General features: G+C 35.3%; 1 protein-coding gene across 3 annotated transcripts in view; it reads left to right on the top strand.

Annotated features, from left to right (window-relative positions):
• NAV3 (neuron navigator 3) overlaps positions 1-22,182 on the top strand; it is a 341,643-nt gene that overhangs the window by 111,317 nt on the left and 208,144 nt on the right. For all 3 annotated transcript variants that reach the window (XM_044384570.3, XM_026499977.4, XM_044384571.3), the window contains exons 4-5: positions 6,091-6,163; positions 8,621-8,804. In XM_044384570.3, coding sequence (XP_044240505.2) covers positions 6,091-6,163; positions 8,621-8,804 — 257 coding nt within the window. The remainder of the gene's footprint in view (positions 1-6,090; positions 6,164-8,620; positions 8,805-22,182) is intronic.

Genomic DNA, 22,182 nt, shown 5'->3' with positions numbered 1-22,182 from the left:
TAATTGCAACCTCAGATGAAAATATCTTTGTAACTATGTTAGATAAGTCTTAGTTAACTAATAACTTTCTCATTTCCTAGTTACTTGACCTCTAGTCCAGAACAGGCCCTTCGTGCTTCTCCAGGAGTCTGTGTTTCTTTGACCCTACATTTCTTGCACTACATTGGAAATGTCTCTTTGTCCTATAAAACTATATATTTTTAAGAACTTGGACATGTTCAATGAACAACTAATTGTTGAATGAGTGAAGGAAAACAAAAATTAAGAATTTTAATCAATGCAAAAATACTACTGCATTTTTTTAAGGTCTCCAGCTGAATGTATATCTGATTAAAATCTTAGGCTAAAAGTTATATGACTACTTGAATTCTATGATAGGATGTGGGCTCACTCAAACTGAGCAATTTTGCCTATTTTTCTTTGGTTGAAATCACATTTGTTTAATTAATTTATGTAGTGACACTACCAGCACACATTTATAATGAAAAAATAGGACATGTAGTTAATCAAAAATAGCACAAGTCACAAGAGACTCTACCATCCAGAGATAACAAAAGTTAAATTTGGTTCATATTCTTCTAGACATTCTCTACATATGATTCATAACAGCATTATCTAGCATGTCAGGCATGCCCTAACCAGGACGCATTGCGTCTGTAGAGAGAACTCAGACTTTGAAGCATTATATCTGCTACCTGGTTTACAATTATTTAACTTTTTATACTGCAGTGGTTTCAGAATCCAAGGGGCATCAAATGCTTTTCAATTCCAGATCAAATTCAGCTCTGTAAAATAACTGCAGAAAGTGAAGACTGGCATGATCTATTCTCAAACATCTTTATGAGCAGTCGTGCTCTTGGTTGCCCTGGTAGGCATGCACAGCCCTCCTTCTGACGCTTGTCTGCCTTATCAAAGTCAGACTTAGCCTTCAAGTTTAAATGATTCTTCTCTGATGCTTTTCCCAGATGTGTAGTGAAAATTGATAAGTCCATTCTCTCTACTGCCATAAAGTATTGTTTATAATTCTTTTTTAGAATTTATCATATTATGTCTTGTGTTATGGTGATTTATCAGTCTTTTTTTGTCTCCGGCTATTTTACAAGCTCACAAAGGCAAACACTTTATAATTCATTTTTATATCCCTTCACCGTCTAGCAGAGCTCTTGGCATATAATAAACAGTCAGTAGTTGCTGAATGAATTTATCATTCATTGTTAAGTGTTGGTGCCATGGTTTAAATTTAATCACAAACTATAAGGTTCATATTAATCATACCCAGATATTTAGGACCTAAATATAGTTTTCATTAAGTAACCATAAGTAAAAATGAAAGGAATGTGAGAATGGACAAGGTATAACTTTGTTAATACTGTGAAAGATGCCTCTAGTCACACTTTCTAAAACAAGTTATACCAGTTTTGTAATAAAAGTACCAAAAGGCTAGGTGTCATAAAACATACAGCTTAAAGTGTATGAGTTCAATAAAGAACTGTGCTAATTAAAAATTCTACAGTTTTTGGAATAGTTTATTCAAAAATGAAATGAATAAATACAAATATTTCCAGTATATCTTCTGTATTTAATATGTTGAGAATGTATATTGACCGTCAGGTTTAATAAACTTTGAGGGCACAAATACAATGATGACTGTCTTGAGTTTTCATAGTGAAGATAATGAAAACACTTATTTTCTTCATTTGAAACCCAATTTGTGATTTAGCAATATACATGCTTATATTTAACAAGTTCATAAAGATCAGGATAAAAGTACAATTATGAAATTAGACAACGAAATTTCTGTCTTGAAAAATGCCTTTCATTTTTCATGGGAGTGTGGAAAATATTAGAAATGAGTCAATGCTCTTTAGAAAAATGAGGATAATGGCTATGTCTTGAAATTTATATCTGCAGCACTGAGCATAATTCCATGCATAAAATAAGTTTAATAAGTGCTTGATGAATGAATAATTGAAGGATTTCATTTTATAAAACATAAACAAAATTAAATGGTAGTGCTCCAAAATATTAATATTAATTAATTATACAAATAGAAACTACTGAGGTCCAAAAACATGACCCAACTTCTATTGAATTTGTGTCTTCGATAAGGAAAACACACACCGCAGTCCATTTTCATATTTATTTGAGCAAAATTGCCTTTTTGTTTAGGCATCGCAATAACGATAGACATTTTCATAGAATACAAAAGCCTCAGGGCTCAGTGTACCCAGAGATTTTCAAAGTTCTGACTAGATGTTATTGACTGGGTTTAGAACTTAGGAACTGGCTGTGATTGAGTGATTTAGAACTTAGAAACTTACTGTTTCATTTTCATTACAAAGTCAATATTGTTATATGTTTTGTGTAGCCATGCTTAAATTTAACAGGAAAAGAGAGGCAAAGTGGGTGCTCTGGGCCAATAAAATGTAAGCCACAAAGAGACCCAACAACTCATGCATGATGTCAAAGTAGGCAGGTAAAAGTCCTGGGAGTGACTGTCCGTGAGCTCTGGATGTGACTGTTCCCTGAGCTGTATGAGAAGTGTGGTGCCCACAGAGCTGAGAATGAATTCCTCTGGATCACTGCTGTGAGGGGATATATAGAAAGTACCACAGGCATAAAATGTAACGTGCATGAACTATGTAGTATCACGGTCATCCTTATCTCCTCACTTTCTCTTATATGCCATATCTTCCCACTAGATTTCTTCAGCTTCCATCCAGAGTCTGGGTCACCTTCACCGCCACCACCATGTTCTGGAACACCACCATCATTCACTTTAGTACTTGCAATAGCCAGCCATCAAGTTTCTGTACTTTCCTCCTTGTTTGCCTTTATTTTCAATAAAACAAGGGGCTGATCATTTTATTTTTATTTTTAATTGAAGCAAAACACACGTAAAAGAGTGTAAAGTACTCTAATAGGAATTGAGATAAAAGAAACATAGAAAGTATATAAAGTCCTCCAATCTTAAGTATATAGCTGATTAATTTCTTTAATATGTATATACCTGTGTAGTCACACTCAGATCAAAACAAAGGACACCTCCTGCATGCCTCTTCCCCCCATACAACTTTCCAGACTACACCTTTCCAAAATTCATCGCTATTCTATTATTTTCAGTTTTTACTTTTGTACATCTTGAATTTCATGGAAATTGGGGATAAAAAGTATCATAGACTTCTGTCGGCTTCTTCTTTTTCTCATCTTTATATGAGATCTTCTCTGGATGTCAGTTGCTTAATCTGTAAAGAGGAAGGTAGACTGACACTGGGAGCTAAAATTTGAAAACAAATTGAAGTTCAGCCTCAACCCACAGAATTTCTGATTTTTTTGGTCTGGAGTCAGGCACAGAGTAGTATAATTTTAAAAATCCTGAAGAGAATTGAACCTATAGGCTATGAATCAAATGATCTCTCTCTCCCTGTCTCTCCTGCTTTCTCTCTCTCTCTCTACCTCCCACTGCCTCCCTCTCTCCTTTCCATCTCCTCCTCTCTCTCCCTCTTTCTCTCTTTCTCCGTCTCTCTCTCTCCCTCTGACTGTCCCCGACCCCTCCACTCCTTTCCATAGGAATGGATTAACCGCCACTCCTTTTTACCTCTATCCTTCCTTAAGCGCGCACTGAGCACCTATCAGACACCAAGCTCCCCCTTAGGTTGCTGAAGCTACGTGAGTGAACAAAACATAATCCCTGTCATCCAGGGGCTTGGTCTCAAAAAACCCCCATACCTGAATATATAAACGAATATTGTTGAATATATTTTCAGTATTTTTTCTCTACTCTATTAGGACCCTTTTGTTTTCCCTTTCTAATTTATGGTGCATGCTGAGATATTTCTTTGTCTTTAATACCCACTCTAGCTGCCAGTTTATTTTTTAAGTGGTTTAAATGGTAGCCAAAAAAACTATCTGACAATCTAATTACAGGCACTATTTATTAACCTTCTGTAGGTCTTATCGTGAATTAATATGTCCGTGAGTAATAAAAGTAACTAAAGTTTAGGCAGTAATAGCCCGTGAACATTTTTTAGTAAATTACATATGTTTGGACCAGGAATCTTCTTATTTTCTATAAAAAGTATATACTTGATAGGAAATCAACAACATCAGGACTATTATGGCAAAGATTTAAAAATATTCAATTCAATTCTCTTAGTATTAGACCACAATAATTATTTGGTGTGTTTCTTTTACTTGTTTTTAATGGTCCAAAAAAAAAAAAGTTTAAAAGAACATTTTTTTTTTTAAGATTTTATTCATTTATGAGAGAGAGAGAACACACAAGCAGGGGCAGAAGGAGGGGAGAAGCAGACTCCCCTGCTGAGCAGGGAGCCTGACATGGGGCTCAATCCAGGACCCTGGAATCACAACCTGAATCAAAGGCAGTCGTTTAACCTACTGAGCCACCAGGTGCCCCTAAAAGAACATTTTAGATGAATACAGTAGAACATCTTGTTTTTCCCATTTCTTTTCTTTCCTCCTTATTTTCTTCCTCATATAGTCTTCTTTTCTAGTAGCAAAGTGGAAAGTAAAGGAAGGAAAGGATTTAAAATATACTTCAGCACCATAGTCTTATTGGCTATTTGGATGCTGATGAGCAAACAAGATTTGTTTGGTCATGTTGTATTCAGTGACTTCCGATCTATTGTTTTGGGGTTTTTTTTTCAGTAGTCTAGTTTAAATAAAACTTAACTTTTTTTTTTTTTAGTAACACTTACTTTGAAATAAATCAATAAAAATAATTTTTCTCAAAGCAAATGTGTATACATTAGCTGCAATCATTTTTAAGCAAAGAACATTTCATTGAATATTAATTTAGTTTTACATAAAATTATATTTAAAAAGGAATAGAAATAGCTGTTCATTTTATAAGGACAGTTTTTTTTTTTTTTTAAGATTTTATTTATTTATTCGACAGAGATAGAGACAGCCAGCGAGAGAGGGAACACAAGCAGGGGGAGTGGGAGAGGAAGAAGCAGGCTCTTAGTGGAGGAGACTGATGTGGGGCTCGAACCCAGAGCGCTGGGATCACGCCCTGAGCTGAAGGCAGATGCTTAACCACTGTGCCACCCAGGCGCCCCTATAAGGACAGTTTTTAATCTCTCTCTTTTTTTTTTCTTTTCTTTTCTTTAAGAGACATTTTGACCTTGCTGTGAAGTTAAGCTAGAGAGGACATTGGCAGAACTTTGTATGTCCTTTATGCATAGCTGTGGGTGAGAATTTAATGGGACAGAAAACAATACCTTGCCAAATATTAACTTTAAATCTTCTATTTACTTTAGAATTTCAAGATTTATGGAATACCAAACAACCCAGGAAATGACTCATAAAGAACTAGAACTTTCTAGTTTCCTACATTCTTTTTAAAAAAGTCTTAGCTGTTTAACTTTGCTGTATAACTCCATAATCAATGCTGAGATCAACCTGTGGTTAACATAAATCAGTCATTTGGGGTTTTTTGTTTTTACTCATCACTCTAAATGTTTGCAAACTGGTAATTAAATCAAAACTAAATGTTTGAAAACCATGGCATCCCAATTTTTAATTATAAAGACAATACCTATATTTAATTAGAGGAATATACAACTGTCGAAGTACAAATACATTTTTTAAAGTAAAGACTTGGCTATGGCTTAAGATGAAAATACGCATTATTTCTTTCATGCTATATCAGCCCTCTGGCATAATGACCAAATATTACTGGTTGAATCCCAAGTATCCACATCCTAACATTCTACAACTTGCATAAGCAACAGTTTCCTCTTGTATGGATGCTTTCGTTGAGACTTAGTTGTGAAGCACAAAATCCAATTTTATGTTAAGTAGGTGGGTTGCTGATCTGTGTGAATGCCATTCTTGATCAGGCCCTTGTGAATTGTTTGTGAATACCAAACCGGACAATGCAAGCTTTATATTCGTTCTACAATTAGCTGAAATAATTCTAGTTAAACTCTGGTAAAGATCTCTAGTATGAAATGAATGTGAAGTATTCATTCTTTCTTTATCTTACTCTCTGGTTTCATTTTAGCTCATTTGTTTATTTTAAAATAACCCTCTAAGTTGCTTTTTCACTGCTTTTTCATGTTACAGATTGAAAATGTTGATGTCTGCCTTAGTTTTCTAGCAGCCAGAGGAGTAAATGTTCAAGGTCTATCTGCTGAAGGTAAGAAAAGGCACAGTTGTCACAAATAACAAAAAAAAAAAAAAAAAAAGTTTGTAAACAAAAAAAAAAAAGAATTTTTGTATTGTAAGAAATGTCAAGTGGGAGTACATAGCTTCTTAATACATGAAGTTAAGTTTCCAAAATAATAGAGACATAAATGCAACGGTTATTAATGTATGCTCTAATTATTTATATATGTTCCGTATTTTGCCAAAACTGTTATTTTCACGACTGAGTGTGTGGGAGAGGGGTAGATTAACAAAACATTTTTATGTTATTACCAGTGTATAGTATTTTTAGAGTCTTAAGTAGAGGGTTGGATGGATACATAGATAATGCCACATTATCGATAGACTAAATTCAGGTAAAAATCGTATGATTAGTTTGCAAGTATTATTTTATCAATAACATATCAAATTAGTAGTCCTTGTTGAAATATTTGGTAAGTTTAAATAAGGTATCATGGGTTCTTAAATAATTAGCGGTTAAAATATTTAACAGCTGTCATATGTAAAAGCTTTAAGGTCATTAAAGGTTTAGAAGATCATCACTAAAATTAAAATACAGAAAAGTGGAAAAAGACTGAACTGGTTCTTTTTTTTTGAATCTTTTTCTTTCACATATACTTTTAGGAAAACTTTTCAAGTACTATAACAAAATCTACTTGCTAATACTATAAAATAGCGAGTCCTCTGAGATCTGCATTAACGACCATTTTCTTAACATATTAATTTATGTGTTAAAATTCTGCTAGATACTGGTATATACTTTAACAATTTAGGTTAGTTAATGTTTCTACTATAGTCATTTGCTCTGAATAGCCTTTTTCCCCACACATACTAGAAATATTAGGTCTGAGTTTTAAAAATTTTGCTGTCATTGGAAAAAGAGGAATTATGTGGCTTCTGAAATACAGCGAACATTTAGTAGAATTTTTGAGCTTTCCCAATTTTTCTTCTATATTCATTTTTTGTTTTAAATTTCCTTTGTCTTTCACATTTATCTGATGTGTTGTGTGGTATTAAATTACACATTTAGTGGTCAAAAAGCTTATGTTCAAACCTAACTGATGGTTTTGCAACTTAGAATAAAAGTTGATAAAATTCCCCAGGAAGACATTTTATGTTTTCTGTGGTTAAAAGTAAGTTAGAAATGTTATCATTTGTTCATTTCATGTCTCTGCCTTCTCATATGACATCCTTTAGTAACAGAAACCCATTGATTTTCATTTATCTTCTAAAAATACATGAATGCTCCAAATGATTTTCTAAATTAATAAAATATACATAGTAAAAAAACAAGAAATCTTTAAAACCTTTAAGATCTTCTAGGTTTAAATGAGAACATTAATACTTTCTTACTGTTGATCAGACTAACTCTTCTACATTATGGCAACTGTGAGAGGCTTGGGGAGGGGAGGGGAGGAAACACCTCATTTTCATTTTAAATGAATGATTCCACAGCATACTTTGTGTGATGTTTATAAACCGCCAGAGAGCAAGAAATTGGAATAGTTTGTTAATGACCCTAAACTACAAAAAGGAGACATAAAACCTTGACATCACATATTTTATTGCCAACAGCACATTTTATTTAGAATATGGTTACAGGTTTCATAGTCTTATTTCAAGCTTTACTTCCATCTCTTCTCCGAATTTTTAAATTATAACTACAAGCGAAAGAAAACGAGGTTTAGATTGTAGCTTACTTTGGGTGTTTAACTTTTTATTCAGTATTAGAAAAATTTAGGAGCTCCATGTACTAGAAGTAGGATTTACATTCACGTTTCTTCAGTTGTTATCTAAAGTCATGAATAAGCTGATCTTTATTATTTATTAATATGTAATATGAGTCAAGAGAAAAATTGGACCATTAAAAAATTAATACTTATAATGTCTACTTTTGGGAGGTAACGGATATAGTCATATATATAAATATATAAACATTTTAATAAATTGATTGTTAGGTGATTTAGGAAGACTACTATAAATCCAGTTGCCATTATAAGGCGTACCCACCACCAACATTTAAGTGGCTGTCTTTCTCCAGTTCCTAGCCATCACTGGACGGGTAACAGCTGTGAATTTGTGAGGGAAGCAGAATGCTGAATCGAATAATTAACCCAAGACAGGAGCCCATCCATTTCCAGGAAGAAGCGAACTCCAGAAAAATCACAGTTAGGCTCCACAAAGAGCATTGCTCATACAAGTTTTGTTCTACCTTCCATCCCATCACTCTGTCCCTGAAGCTCCAGGCTGTTGGGAAATGTTATCGTGCTTCAGAAATTCAGATTTGCTTGAATCTGTGACTGCGAGGCTCGAGGCGCAGTTCTGTCTTCGCAGATTTAGTCTAAGAGAATGGCAACTGGAATTGCACTTGCAAAAAATAAAATAAAATAAAAAGGAAAACCGCGTTCATTTCACATGTTACTGTTTTTATATTTTCCCTTTGATACAGAAATAAGAAATGGAAACTTAAAAGCCATTCTAGGGCTGTTTTTCAGTTTGTCTCGCTACAAGCAGCAGCAGCACCATCAGCAGCAGTATTACCAGTCCTTGGCCGAGCTGCAGCAGCGGGTCAGCCACGCCGCCCCTCAGGCCGAAGCCAGTCAGGCCAAAACCCAGCAAGATATGCAGTCCAGGTAAGGACCGGAAGCAGGGCGTGCGTGTAAAATTAATGTGTCTGGATACAAATTGTTTTTTTTTTAACAACTTACTGTTTGTGAGATTGAAAAACATATTTACGCAGTTGCATCGGTGTTAACGATGTAATTTAGTCAATGTTGGAGAAGTGAAGACCACTTTTTCTTTTGGTTGGACGAACAACAGTTATTCATTTGAGGTGAAATATTTGTGTTTGTTTTCTAGAGGTGATTGTGGCTTGTACCAAAGTGTGTGAAATGTCTTTCTTGTGGCACGGTTGTTTCCTCCTGCAGATCATTATCTAGAATGTGCTCTTGAGTCCCGCTCTCCCGTTGTGTCGTTATCTCTTGTTGAGGCTCGTGGTCAGTTCATTAAATCTGTCAAAAATTTTGGATCTGTTAAACATAGGGATTTGAGTGTTTGGGAACAGACTGTTTTTAATGTATGATTGTGTGCGTGTGTGTGTGTGTGTGTGTGTATTTATACACACACGTGTATGTGTTCATCTGACTTGAGTCTGTTGGCACATTGTAGACACAGCCTGGGGTGGGGTGCTGACAAATCATGGCAACTTCCTTCCTTCTTCCTGGAGCGCTGTTTTCCAATTTGGAATTATATCAGTCAGGGTTCAACCAGAGAACCAGAACCAGGAAGGGATTAAGAGATTTATTGTGAAGAATTGGTTTACATGATCCTGGGGACTCACGAGGCAAGTCTGAAATCCTAAAGGCAGCCCCGCAGGAAGGGCAGGCTGAAACTCTCTCAGCATGAGCCAAAACTTTTATATACAGGTAGAATTTCTTCTCTCAAGGAAGCCTCCATCCTGCCTTTAAGACCTTTCAAGTGGGGAATCAGACCTACCCAGATTATCTAGGATAAGCTCCCTTACTTAAAGTCAGCTGCTGTGGATTTTAACCACATCCACAAAATACTTTCTCAGCAGCACCTAGATTAGTGTTTGATTGAACAAGTGGGACCGAATAAGCCCTAGCCAAGTTGACACATCAAAAAATGATCACAGAATGAAATGAAGTTAACAAGTTTCATGCATACTGCTCATTTGTTCCTCACCAATGACCAGGATATTGGGTCATTAGTTCTATTGTGTAAATAGCTGGTTGTTTTTCCTTGGAGGGAAAATGTCCAATATGCAAATACTCACCATCTTTAAGAGTATATATACATATCAAACAGATGCAAATATTTAACTTTCTGTCTTAGAAGGCAAAGCTGAAACAGTAACACTCAGTAACACTCAGTTTACCCTGAGTTTGTTTTTGGTATTTAGTACTGATTCACAAAGTTAGAGTAAAACTCCTAATTACATTCACATACCACCCCCCACCCCTGCTTCTTACTGTCAAATATGAACAGTTCTGAAATCCTCTTCTCTTGCATCTGCCAACCAGCCCTTTCTTCATATTAAGTAATACTTCTTTTCTCTGTATGACCAAATAAAATGTTCACTTTGGTGGGCTTGACTCACTAATGAATTATTAATAAAGAAAAATTGTAATTTCATCAAAAAATACAGGTATACGGCATAGTTCAGGGAGTGATAAAAGATGTCTCTCATTACTTAGTAATGCAGACACACTTTTGTTCTTAAAGCTCCTCCTGGCTTTTTGTCATGTAAGTGAAATTGTACAAAAGTCAAAGTGAAAACAAAATTCTCTACAGGGGAAGTTCTTTGCATTTCTTTAAGAATGGGGGGGGAGGAAATATCATTTTTATTATTTATTATTATTTGTGTGGGGGGATGTTTGGTAGAAAGAGATCTAGATTTTGGAAACTGCCAGAAATAATATTTCCTAGACTTTGGTTGAAGTTATTTGAATGGACAAGAAGCAAGAATAGTAGCTGAAAAAACATAGGAAGTTAAGTGGTATTGTACAAAACATGTTAACTCTGAAAGTGACGTGGAATATCATTTGTCTTGGCTTTACCTCATTTTTTTTCTGTATCTCCCATGTGGAATTTCTCGCCTAGAATTTCTCAGTGGTTATGACCCTTCTGGGGAGATTATTTTTCTCATTCTTGCTGGATATGCATGGCTGTTATGGAACTATATTTTATTTAAAAATATAAAGCCCTTCATAGTAGGCATGGTAATTTTATACCATTTTGGGGAGAGCAATCTTCTTCTTTTCATTGGAAGGCTTTAAAAAGTATTCTTTTCAACAGTGTCCTTCAAGACTTAGGTAGACTCTTAAAGAATTTTTCTTGTGATAAATTTAACTACTTTTAATTACTTTGTAGACTGATAATGAACTGATAATGTGGAGTACTTGCTGTACTAAATATAATAGTTACGACCCTGGTAGAGGGACTACATGTCTTCATTTTAATAGAATTTATTGTCTGTTTTGGAGAATATTATATTTCAAGATTAATACTTATTTCCATTTATATAGATTTGGTGCAAGGAAATAGCCCATGAATTAGAATTTATGTAGACTTACATACAATAATCAATGTATGTTAAGTATTTTTCAAAAGCCCACAGTGAGACTATACATTAGAAAGGATATTTACTTTATGTCTACATAGTAAAACCAAGATAATTAATGCAGAAAAAAAATAACCCAGTGACACATTTATTTTCATTCGTTTGAGAAGTGAGTCATAAATTATGATTTATGAAGCCTTTCTGTTAATTCTAAAGCTCTTCCCAAGTAAATAGCTTAAATGACTGGTTGCTATATTATTCTGGATATTTAGCCAGAAAATATTCTTATATTTTTCTCTGTCAACTTATAAAAATTTTAAGGGCACATGGTTTCAGTTCAATGAGAGTTTTGTTTTGTTCTTTTTTTTTTAATAAATTGCTGTAACTGTGTATATTCCCACAGTATTTATTTTAAACATTAAGAATTTCTAACTTGGTTTTGCTATTTTGCAAATAACTCCAAATGTTTTCAGTCATTTGAAACATCTTTCACCTAAACAGATGCTTAGACCTATAGGTTAACAAGTACACGGGAAAGAGAATAAAACATGGACCAAGAGGAATAGAGTGTGGGTAACAAACCCTCCTTTTCTGGTTTCTGAGCTCTTCCTCCACTCTTGTGTATGTGTGTTTGTGGGTATGTAGGTGCACTTGCATGAGACCATACCTGCGTGTGTGTTTGTGTGTGTGTGTGTGTGTGTGTGTGCCCTGTTCCAGTGGCAACTAGAGCTCTAGCTATTCAAAGTTTGCCTCTAGAATCTAACTGCCTGCACTTGGATCTGAATTTCCCCACTTCCTAATTGTGGGGAGTCAGGAAACTTGCACCTCTCGATGCTTCAGTTAAGAACAAATTCTCATTTCTTAAGAGAATAAAAAATGGCATCGATCTCGTGAGGTTGTTTTTAGGTTCCCTGAGTCACTACAATATAAAACACTTTGAACTTACTGGGCACACGTCCCTCCCTACTCGAAGCCTTGCGATGGTCTCAAATAGCCCAGGTTTGCTCCCACCTTTGGAAATGTGCTCTTGCTGATTCCTTTACCTGGAATACTCTGTCTGCTGGCTGCTTGGCTAAATCTCTCACCTGCTTCAAGTCAACGGCTCACGTGTTACCTTCTCAGATGCTTACCTTGACTAAGGCGCTTTTAACGCTACAGGCTGCCCATGTCCACACCCCATTGTACTTTGCCACAATTTTTTCTTAGCTTTAAGCAACCTTTAATCTCAATGTACTTATTTATTATAACCATTATTTATTATTGCCATTTCCCTGTAAAAGGCAGACACTATTAGTACAGAAGTTTTTTTTTTTTTTTTTTTTTTTTAATCACTGGTATAGACCAAGGGATAATCAGAGAGCCCTACACACAGTTTTCAACAACTATTTCTGAAACGAGATAATGAAAGAATTAACAAATCTGTGTTATAGCTGCTTCCAATTTTAATTAGGAAGATGTGTAGTTACAATTGTAAGTAATTCATAGTGAAAATTGTGTGTATTTATAAAATTTGTAGAATAAAAATAATTAAATATATTCTTGATTTGGGAGTGGTCATGATATTGAACTGCAATTAGTTTCAAAATGGTATATGGTGGAGATTCTTATTATTATTACTGGAATTATCCACTTGTAGTATCTTTATTAAAGTAAAACTGGAACTCAGATTCTAAATTTCTTAAATCCTTCATGGGGAATACTTGGTTATTCCTGAGTGATAAAGATTTGATTAATCAAGTCTTCAATTCTCAAAAATTTGAATATATTTAACATAAAAAATTAAATTTTCTCTGTCCGTGACCTTTGGAAGGATTTCACATGAGTAAATATTAAAGATCTTGCTGAGTTACATAATGTAAAGCATCCTATTTGCATTTATTTAATATATATAAAAACTAGTTCCTCATATTTTTTTGTTTTTACTTTTTATTTTGAAAATGGTAGATGGAGCAACAGGGTGGCTCAGTCAGTTAAGCGTCTGACTCTTCATTTCAGCTCAGGTCATGGTCTTAGGGTTGTGAGATTGAGCCCCTAGTTGGGCTCAAAGCTGTGTGTGGAGCCTGCTTAAGATTCTCTCTTTCCCTCTTTTTCTGCACCCCCCCCCCATCATGTGTGTACAAGCTCGCACTCTCTCTCTCTAAAACAAAGGGAGGGAGGGAGGGAGGGAGGGGGAGAGGAAGAGAGGGAGGTGGAAAAAAAGAAACTTTTAAAAAAATAGTAGATTAAAGGCCTTTCTTCAACCAACTGGGAAAATATGAAAATGTATTAATATAAAGAGATAAAAAATCTTTTGTAAGAGTTGAAATCATAGTTATTTTCTCTAAGGATTAACTAGAAGATGGGGAAGCATTATTTCTTATTCTAGAAAACAAAGTAGAAATGAATGCTATATTTTCCAACTCAAAATTCTTTTGATCAGTAAATGTGGTTTGAGCATTCAGGATATTTCTGCTAGTCATACTTTTCCATGTGTTGAGTTTTGACTATGAAAGTTCTACTTGACATGAAAGGTAACAGGAAGTTTAATTTCACCAAATTCTTACACAGTGCCTGTCACATGAGGCCAGCCAACAATGACCAGAATGCATGTCATGAATGGATAATTTTCCAGAGAATATCAGATAAATCATATGGTGAAAGAAAATCATATAATGAAAATTCATTTTTCTTATGTACTGTTCGGTTATACATGAGGTGTTAGCATGATGGTACTTGTAAAAGATGATGATTTTTATTTGCTAAAATCCTTAAAAAAGGAAGGCTTTTCCTGAAGATGTGGACCTTTTAGCTTAATTGTTGTCGAGACCGTTAAATAACTTCCCTTCCTATTTATTAAATAGTGAATTTTACCAACTCACAAATAGTGATTATTGAATTGCATGAACACATATTTTCATGTTTTATTAAAAGAAAACATATAAAAAAGGAAAAGAAATTGACTATAAAGGTAGAGGCAGGTAAGAAATCACATAGATCATAGAAACATGAAAGACAGTGATGTCGATAAGTCTTTCTGAACTACAGTAACAGCTATTTTGAGAACTTGGGAGATTATGATTTCCACAGATGATCATTTGCCCTTCTGCTTTTCATTTGAGAAAATCAAATATGCGTCCACTTGCAGTTCAGATGAACTTACTCAGTTAGGGCTCGCAAGTCAAATAGCAAAATCTGTGGACACATGTTCTTTGAGTGACTGTCTATTCCCTCTGCAGCCCCTTGCCAAGGTTCCCGTGACCCCTGCCACACACATTGCTCTTGGAAGCCTCTTCCCATTAAGGACATTTGCCTTTCTCTTTTCCAGGAAACAGCATTTCCTTCTGGGGGATTCACTTAGAAACTGGGACGGTTTACAGCTTTTCAGCCTGGGGTTATAAATCTTGCAAAGTATATAAGGAAGTTTAATTTAAGATGACAGGAAGGCTCTGGTAATTTAAGCCCTCATGAACCTGGCTTCAATTAGTTTCTTAACTCAGCTCTGTGTTGTGGCCTATAGTGTGCTCTTCAAAAAAGGCAGTGAATCAATTAAACTTTAAACAAAACAAAACACAAAGGACATTTATGAATTTTTTTAAAAGCAGGACTTTTTCTTTCCTAGAGAGAAATAATTGAAGGGAAATAAATTACTCTTCAATTGCCTGATTTAGGAAACCAAGAGGGCATAATATTAAAAGAGCATATATACACAATATACACACTTTGCTTATGTTCTGTGCTTTTATTTCACTATTTAAAAATCTTGACAACTACTCATACTTCTGTTGTTATAGATAAAGCAGCATCTATATATTTGGGGTTATTTTAGAGTCAGGCAAACATGGGTTTAAATTCTTCCTGCCAATTCCCAGTGGTACAGCATTGGGTGAATGATTTTAACCTGTTCAAATACCAGTGTTCTTACCTATACTATTGGAATGGAGATAATATCATCAAGAGGGCACTGAGAAGACCTCATAGAGTAATTCATGTAGAAAGTGCACCATAGCATAACACTTAGCATGTAATAGACACTCAACCCAGCTACTTTCACTTTACCTTCTACCCCCTTTAAGATCATGTCACATTTATAATAAAATACATTGACCCATGTTAGAAACCTCAAGTCAGCCTCCTCACTGGTACCCTCTCTTCTCACTTTCTCTGATCAGTTCTGTCCATTCTACTTCTAACTTTTATTAAATATATAGAAGTAATGCAAAGTAATAATGTCCTCATTATTAAAGATAACAGCCTAATGCTCAGACCTTCTCATGCCTGGTCATAATTATTTTAGGTATTTCCTTTAGTAGTTATTCCCATGTAGCCAAATAAAATACTTCTGCCTCTAGTTTTTATTCATTAGTTTGGTCATTATCTTTTGATTCACACACTCCCCATCTCTCCCATCCCCCATTAATATGTTCAACAAATATTTATTAAGCACTTAGTATGTTCCAGGCACTCTTCCAGGCACTAGAGATATAGCAGAGGACAAAAGAGATTAAGGAATTCTTGCCTCTTGAAGCTTACATCCTAGTGATGGAAGACAATAGAAAATTAAAAGATGTATCACTAACTGGACATCTGATGGTGGAGAAAAATACAGAAAAAAAAAGGAAACATGATGTGCAGAAGTCATATCCCCGCAAGTTTAAATAGGGTTCTGAGAAAGTCCTCACTCCATTGGTATTGAGCAGAGGAGGTGAGAGAACTAGCGGTGTGGTTATCTTGTGGGAGTCAATTTCAGGCTGACAGAAGACAAGAGCTGAGACCTGAGTTTGGAGCCTGTCTGGTTTATATTAAGAAGAGGAAATACCAGTTGGGACGGATCAGAGGGAAGAAGGCATGAGAAGAGTAGGATTAATTCAGACCGAGAGCAGGGAGACAGTAGTATGACCCTGTTGCCATTGCAAGGACATTGGATTTTACTCCAGGAGGGATGGGAAGTTACCATATACCGTAAGTAGGAACATAAACAGGTATAAAAAAATCAAGGGGTCACTCTGGCTGCTCTGTTGCGAATAGATTGTAGTGGGGAAAAGGTGAAAACAAGGAGTCATGGAGAAAAGCTTGGAGTACCATATTGAAAGCAGAGAGAGCAAGGTCAGTGTGAGATATATTTTGAAGGCAATATTAGTAGAATTAGCTGACAGATTTGCAGTGAGATTGGTAAACAGAGAGGAGACTCTCCATTGGAAATTCAATGTTTCCATTTGAAAAGGGAAAGAACGTGGGAATAGCGGGCTTGGTATGGAGAAAGTCAAATATTTCTTGATAGACATATCAAGTTTATGATGTCTATGGGGTATATCCAAGTAGAAAGACTAAGAAGGCAATTGGAATTGTAAGACTGGAGTTTAAGGGACAAGTGTAGGCTACAGACAAAAATTCTGGAGATACAAGCATATAGAAATAATAAAAACTGTGAGTCTAGAAATGATAAAGTCACCCAAAATTTGTGTATAGATGAGGAGAAGAGGATGAGGACCCGGGTCAGGAGGCCATCTGTGTTGAGACAATGGGTGATAGCAAGAGCTAGAGGCAACTCAATAAGGGCAGCCTGTAGAGTCAGAGGACAACCAGAACTTGTTTGCCTGGAGAGCAGTGAAGGAAGTGTTCTACGGAGAAGGGGGAGAGCAATAATAATAATTTATATGTAGCCCCAGTCACCATTCAAAGTACTTTATATACATAGTCAGTCTATCATTCCTCACAGCAACTCTATGATGTATTATTAGTAATCCTAGATCTCAAATTTAAAAAAGAAAAATAACAACTAGAAATGGAAATGCCAGTTAGATGGCACAAAGTTTCCTGGTGATTAATCTGTTAATTTAATCCAGGCGATCTGGCTACAGAGTTTGTGTTTTGAATCATTATATAAAATTACTAATAAATCATAAAATAGAAAAAAAAATCATTATCTACCTACCTGCAGGACTTCCACTGCATCAAATCTTGCACCTAAGTCGGAGGCGCACTGAGATCTGACTCATGGATTTCATGCTGGAGACTTCCACGAGCTACTCCAGTGGAGTAGTTGCTGTGGTAACTTGATTATGATCTGTTCAGTGGAAAACGGGAGAGAGGAATTAGAGGTGGTCAGTAGTGTATGGTCAGGTCTTTCTAGGAGTGCTACTAACATAAATTTCACTCTTCTTAGATCTTGTATTGGTTAACTTTGTAACTTTATGTAATGAAATAACATCTTTGTTTCTCAGTCAACTGCAGAATATCTCTTGGCATTCTGTATTAGAAAATATGACCATTAGCATTTCTGTTTCTCCCCCCATCTACTAACAATTTCCAACCTCTGTCGTCTGCACTTTTTTTTAAAATTAAGGTTCATATGATTTACATTCTATTTTGTACGGACGAATTCCAAAAACTTTCAAACCATGGAGTGTTTACATAATGGCTATTAGAAATATGTTCTGCAGAACCAGGACATATACTGTTATTTTTTCCCGTTCAAAGCCTTTCTTGAATGTCTACTGAAAGTTGATATTTGTTTGAATGCAATCATAAACCGATAGATAACTTTAGGAGTTGGGCAGTATTCATTTGATGATGCTTTAGAGGGGTCAGTCCAGATATATTGAGGAACCTGTCTATGCCAGCATCATTTTTCTGGGATTATTCAGTCATTGTAGCTAAAATTGCTTCTTGTTTGTTTAGATGGTTAATTAATTGGTTTGCTTATATCTGGCCATCCAGTGGTCATTGATAGTGATTGACAGGGATATTTGATTAATCTCCTTTTTATAGTCACTTCATTTTATCTTCAGTATCCTAGTCCAGCTTCCCTCCTACTCTTCTAGACCGAAACCTTCCTCCATGTGTACACTAGGAGGAAACTTCTCTTCCTATATGATCTCCATTAATGCAACTCCATTTATTTTCAGTTTTTCAAGGTCTGTTGAAGTTTCTTGTCTATCCATGTCTCTTATTCTCTATCCTGTTACTCTTGATGTTATGAACATAAACTTTAATTATTCCCTTTTCAGCATGTTAATGGAGTCACATTAGGAAAAAGAGAATAAAGTGAATTTGAGGCTCAGAAGGCATGGATAGAATCATTTTTGGTTCTGATAACTTCCTTTTCTTCTTTAAAAAAATAAAAATCGATTAGCTAAGCCAAATTCTCCAGATAAAAAATAAAAATATCATAGTTATACTCTTCTTTTTAATGGAAATGGGAGAATATTATATACATTTTAAAGAATTAGACTGACTACTAATTTAGAAGTTAAGACTTGTGCTTTTTTACATAAATGTCTATGTAAAAACAATGGTTAGTCAGTGTTTCATAATTTGCTTTTAAAATAACCAAAACGTGGGGGCGCCTGGGTGGCGCAGTCATTAAGCGTCTGCCTTCAGCTCAGGGCGTGATCCCGGCATTCTGGGATCGAGCCCCACATCAGGCTTCTCCTCTAGGAGCCTGCTTCTTCCTCTCCCACTCCCCCTGCTTGTGTTCCCTCTCTCGCTGGCTGTCTCTCTCTATGAAATAAATAAATAAAATCTTTATAAATAAATAAATAAATAAATAAATAAATAAATAAATAAATAAATAAAATAACCAAAATGTGATTTGTGTATCATCACAGAGCTGTGATTCAGGATAACTAATTTGTGATTTTCAGCATTTTACCACAGGACATCTTTATATCCTTTTTTATACATTTTTATGAACATTGTCTCCCAAGCACGAGCTGTTGTTTGGTCTGTGGTTGGTTTTTAGTATTTATGGTTCACTTTCTTCTCAAATAGAGCACTGATAATGTAGACTTGATTAATGTAGCTCCAATCTTATACTATATGAAATTATTTTATATTAATCTGTTTTCCACTAAATGTTTACCACGTTCTTCTTACTGACTTAACAATAGAAAATGCAACTGTTACAATAACTAATCATGTCAGTATGACCACTGAACTATTTTCCTGTAGTCAGAGCTACATAGAAATCCAAATAATAATCAGGGGATGACAGGGTGAGCACAGAATGGGATTTCGGGGGCTTGTAACATTTCCATAGCTGAGATAGTCTCGCCTATGAGATTTTAACCATTGGTCTAGGGTCCCTCTTCATCATAAAGCACACTGTCACCATTTGCCTCTTAGCATTCCATTTCCTGAGTTTCCACTTTGTATAACACCCATGGTCTCTCCCTTTCTGACTGACCTCTCAGTCTGAGAAGATGTATAAACAAAATCAGCCTTCCCTCCCTGGCTGACTCTAGGCCAAAGCTCACCATCAGGGATGTTTTGAGACCCCAGCCACTCCTTAACATGAAACCTAATGCACTGATGATTACATTTGCTTTGTCGTAAATTGAGAAGAGTCCAATTACAGGGACTCTATAAAATAGACTTTTTCATAGACCTTCAAACACTGTACAGACATGCATTTATATAATTATTTTATAAGTATAATAATTAAAGGCCATTTTCAGGAACATGTGTACCAAGAAATAGTTGTTAACATATTTTGTGCTTACTACAACACTTTTTGTCTTTAGAAGTACTAAATAATTCAGACTTTTCACTAATCAGGATAGTCTTTACCAAAGTTTGTTTAAATTTTTAGCTTAACAAAATAGCTTTGTCTACTGGTATTCAGGGTCCAGGTGTGGTATGTATATATGTATGTTTGTATTTTGATGGTTGCATTAAAATGGTCTTTTGGAATGGAGCACTCAATTTACTATGATACAATTTTACTCCATAATGAAAATTATACGTTGAAAAAAATCCATGGAGCAGTGTAGTGCTTTGAGCTATGTGTAAGTAAAAGCAGTGTTGGGAAATTTCACTTATGGTAAGATTGTGAGAGACATATGAGCCTGGTTTCCTGAGTTGCCCTTTATCTTGTAGTTCTGCATTCCTAAAAGAGCATGAGACGTTGATGCAGTAATATCTTATACAGGCATCTCCCTCTTTAGTTACTGTTTTGAGATCCCACAAAAACAGACCATGCAGGTGGCCTTATTAACTGTCAGTTGAAATTTAAGATAACACAGAGGTTATAATATATTTACATACCGTATTTCACTAATGGGATAAGTTATCACAGTAACCTGTCTCATATATAATCAGGATGATATTTCAGCCACCCAGCTACTAAAAAGAAACACATGTGGATGAAAGCTAAGTTTCTGACCCATTTATGGATTAGGCAATAACTGTTTTCAGTGAAGTCTCAGCAAAACTTAAGTATAGGGACAGAGTATTCTTATCACATACTCTGATGTACATACATGTTGCAAAACATCTTAAATATTTTTGAAGGAACGTATTTGGTTTTGAGGTGCAAAAGATATTTTTGCGGAATTGGTTGAACGCCTCTGTCTTTCTTAGAGCTATTAGCTCACCCGTTATGGTTTATAACACTGTACAAGGATCCTACAAAAGGGAAAATCTTTACACTCAAGGAAGAACTTGGTTCAGAGAATTCTGTGGATCTTAATTCTGAATGTATGGTTTTCTGTCTACTCTTAGCAATTATAAGATATATAAGGAAATATATTTCAACGTATCTCAGTCTTAAATGTTAGTGGATGTCCTTTACTATCTTCAAAACTTGTTACTTCGTTGTATTTGTTATTTTGTCTAAACATCTTTTAAGACTTTCTTCCCATATAGTTAATTATAGTATGTGTTGAGTAATCTCTTCCTAATTTTCTCTCAAGCTATTTTCAGTATATTTGGGAGGAGATAATTTCTACCTTTTTAACATGGTATCAATAAAAGTACAATTGATATGTATAAAATGTCCGCTAAAACCCATAGCCAAGAAATTTTTTACCTCCTATTTTATGCTTTCTTTGTATTCCTCCATGGTTGCTTGAGGATAGTGCTGTTAAAAGGACAAATGTGATGTTATGATTAATCATGTTTTTCTGTTTCTTTGGGAATCAAAAGCAGTAAATGTCTGACTGTAGAGGGATTCTGTGTAGGGATTTCTTCTCATAATATGTCAGTGTGGCTCTAAGACTTAATGGTAAATAGACAGGAGAGGAATGAAGGGTGATTCTAAATAATTTTCTATACAATTTCTTAACATAGATGAGGAGTTGTAAGAGCCTACATAGATGAAAAAATGCCTTTAGATTCTACCTTGTTCTGATAAACATAGTTCATTCAATTATACTTGTATTAAGCACATACACTTTAAGAATAACTGTTTTGTGCCTGATTTTTATGTTTTGACGAGTCAGTCACTGCTCAGTCAATGAATACCATATGGAAATGAAATGAAATATTTTAATGAAAGACGATATTGTTCCTGATGATTCTTCATATATTACATTAGAGCCCAGTGTTCTTTCTCATTGGTGATTTGAAAGTTCAGCTGTGACCTTTCAACAAATAAAGATCCAGCCCCCACTGTGTGCCAAGAATTAGCTAGATGCTTGGTTGAGATATGGTGATGTTTTACCATTCAAATTGCTGACAATGTAATAGAAGACCTAGATATTTAAACAGATAGTTCAATCAGGTATGCTAACTAATCTAACAGAGTTACTCGTGACTGCAGTTAGAGGAAAGAGCCTAGATGAGGGCACTGATGAATTAAATGCCATTTACATTCAGGGAACTCCAAGTATTTGGACAAAGAAAACATGTAAGTTGAAGTGCATTCTGAGTATCCATTGCTGGTTCAATAAAAGACCGCAAATATAGTTGTGCAAAACAATAACCATTTGATTTTACTCATGGATTTCGTGAGCCTTGGAGTCAGACAGGGCCCAGTGGAGATGGCTTGTCTCTGCTCCGCTGTGTTTGGGACTTCTACAGGAGACAGTGGAGTGGCTAAGATGTCACAAACTTCTGAAAGGCAAAATATGTGTGACCAGAGAATCCATTGCCAAAGTGACTTTTCACTTAATGTGTCTGGCAGCTTAGCTGGAATAGCGACTACACTAAGCCTCCCCAACATGGCAGTC

Source organism: Ursus arctos, unplaced genomic scaffold (assembly GCF_023065955.2).
Source record: "Ursus arctos isolate Adak ecotype North America unplaced genomic scaffold, UrsArc2.0 scaffold_21, whole genome shotgun sequence".
NCBI lineage: Eukaryota > Metazoa > Chordata > Mammalia > Carnivora > Ursidae > Ursus > Ursus arctos.
Note: the sequence above shows the minus strand (reverse complement) of the source record. Positions and strands in the feature narration are given on the sequence as shown.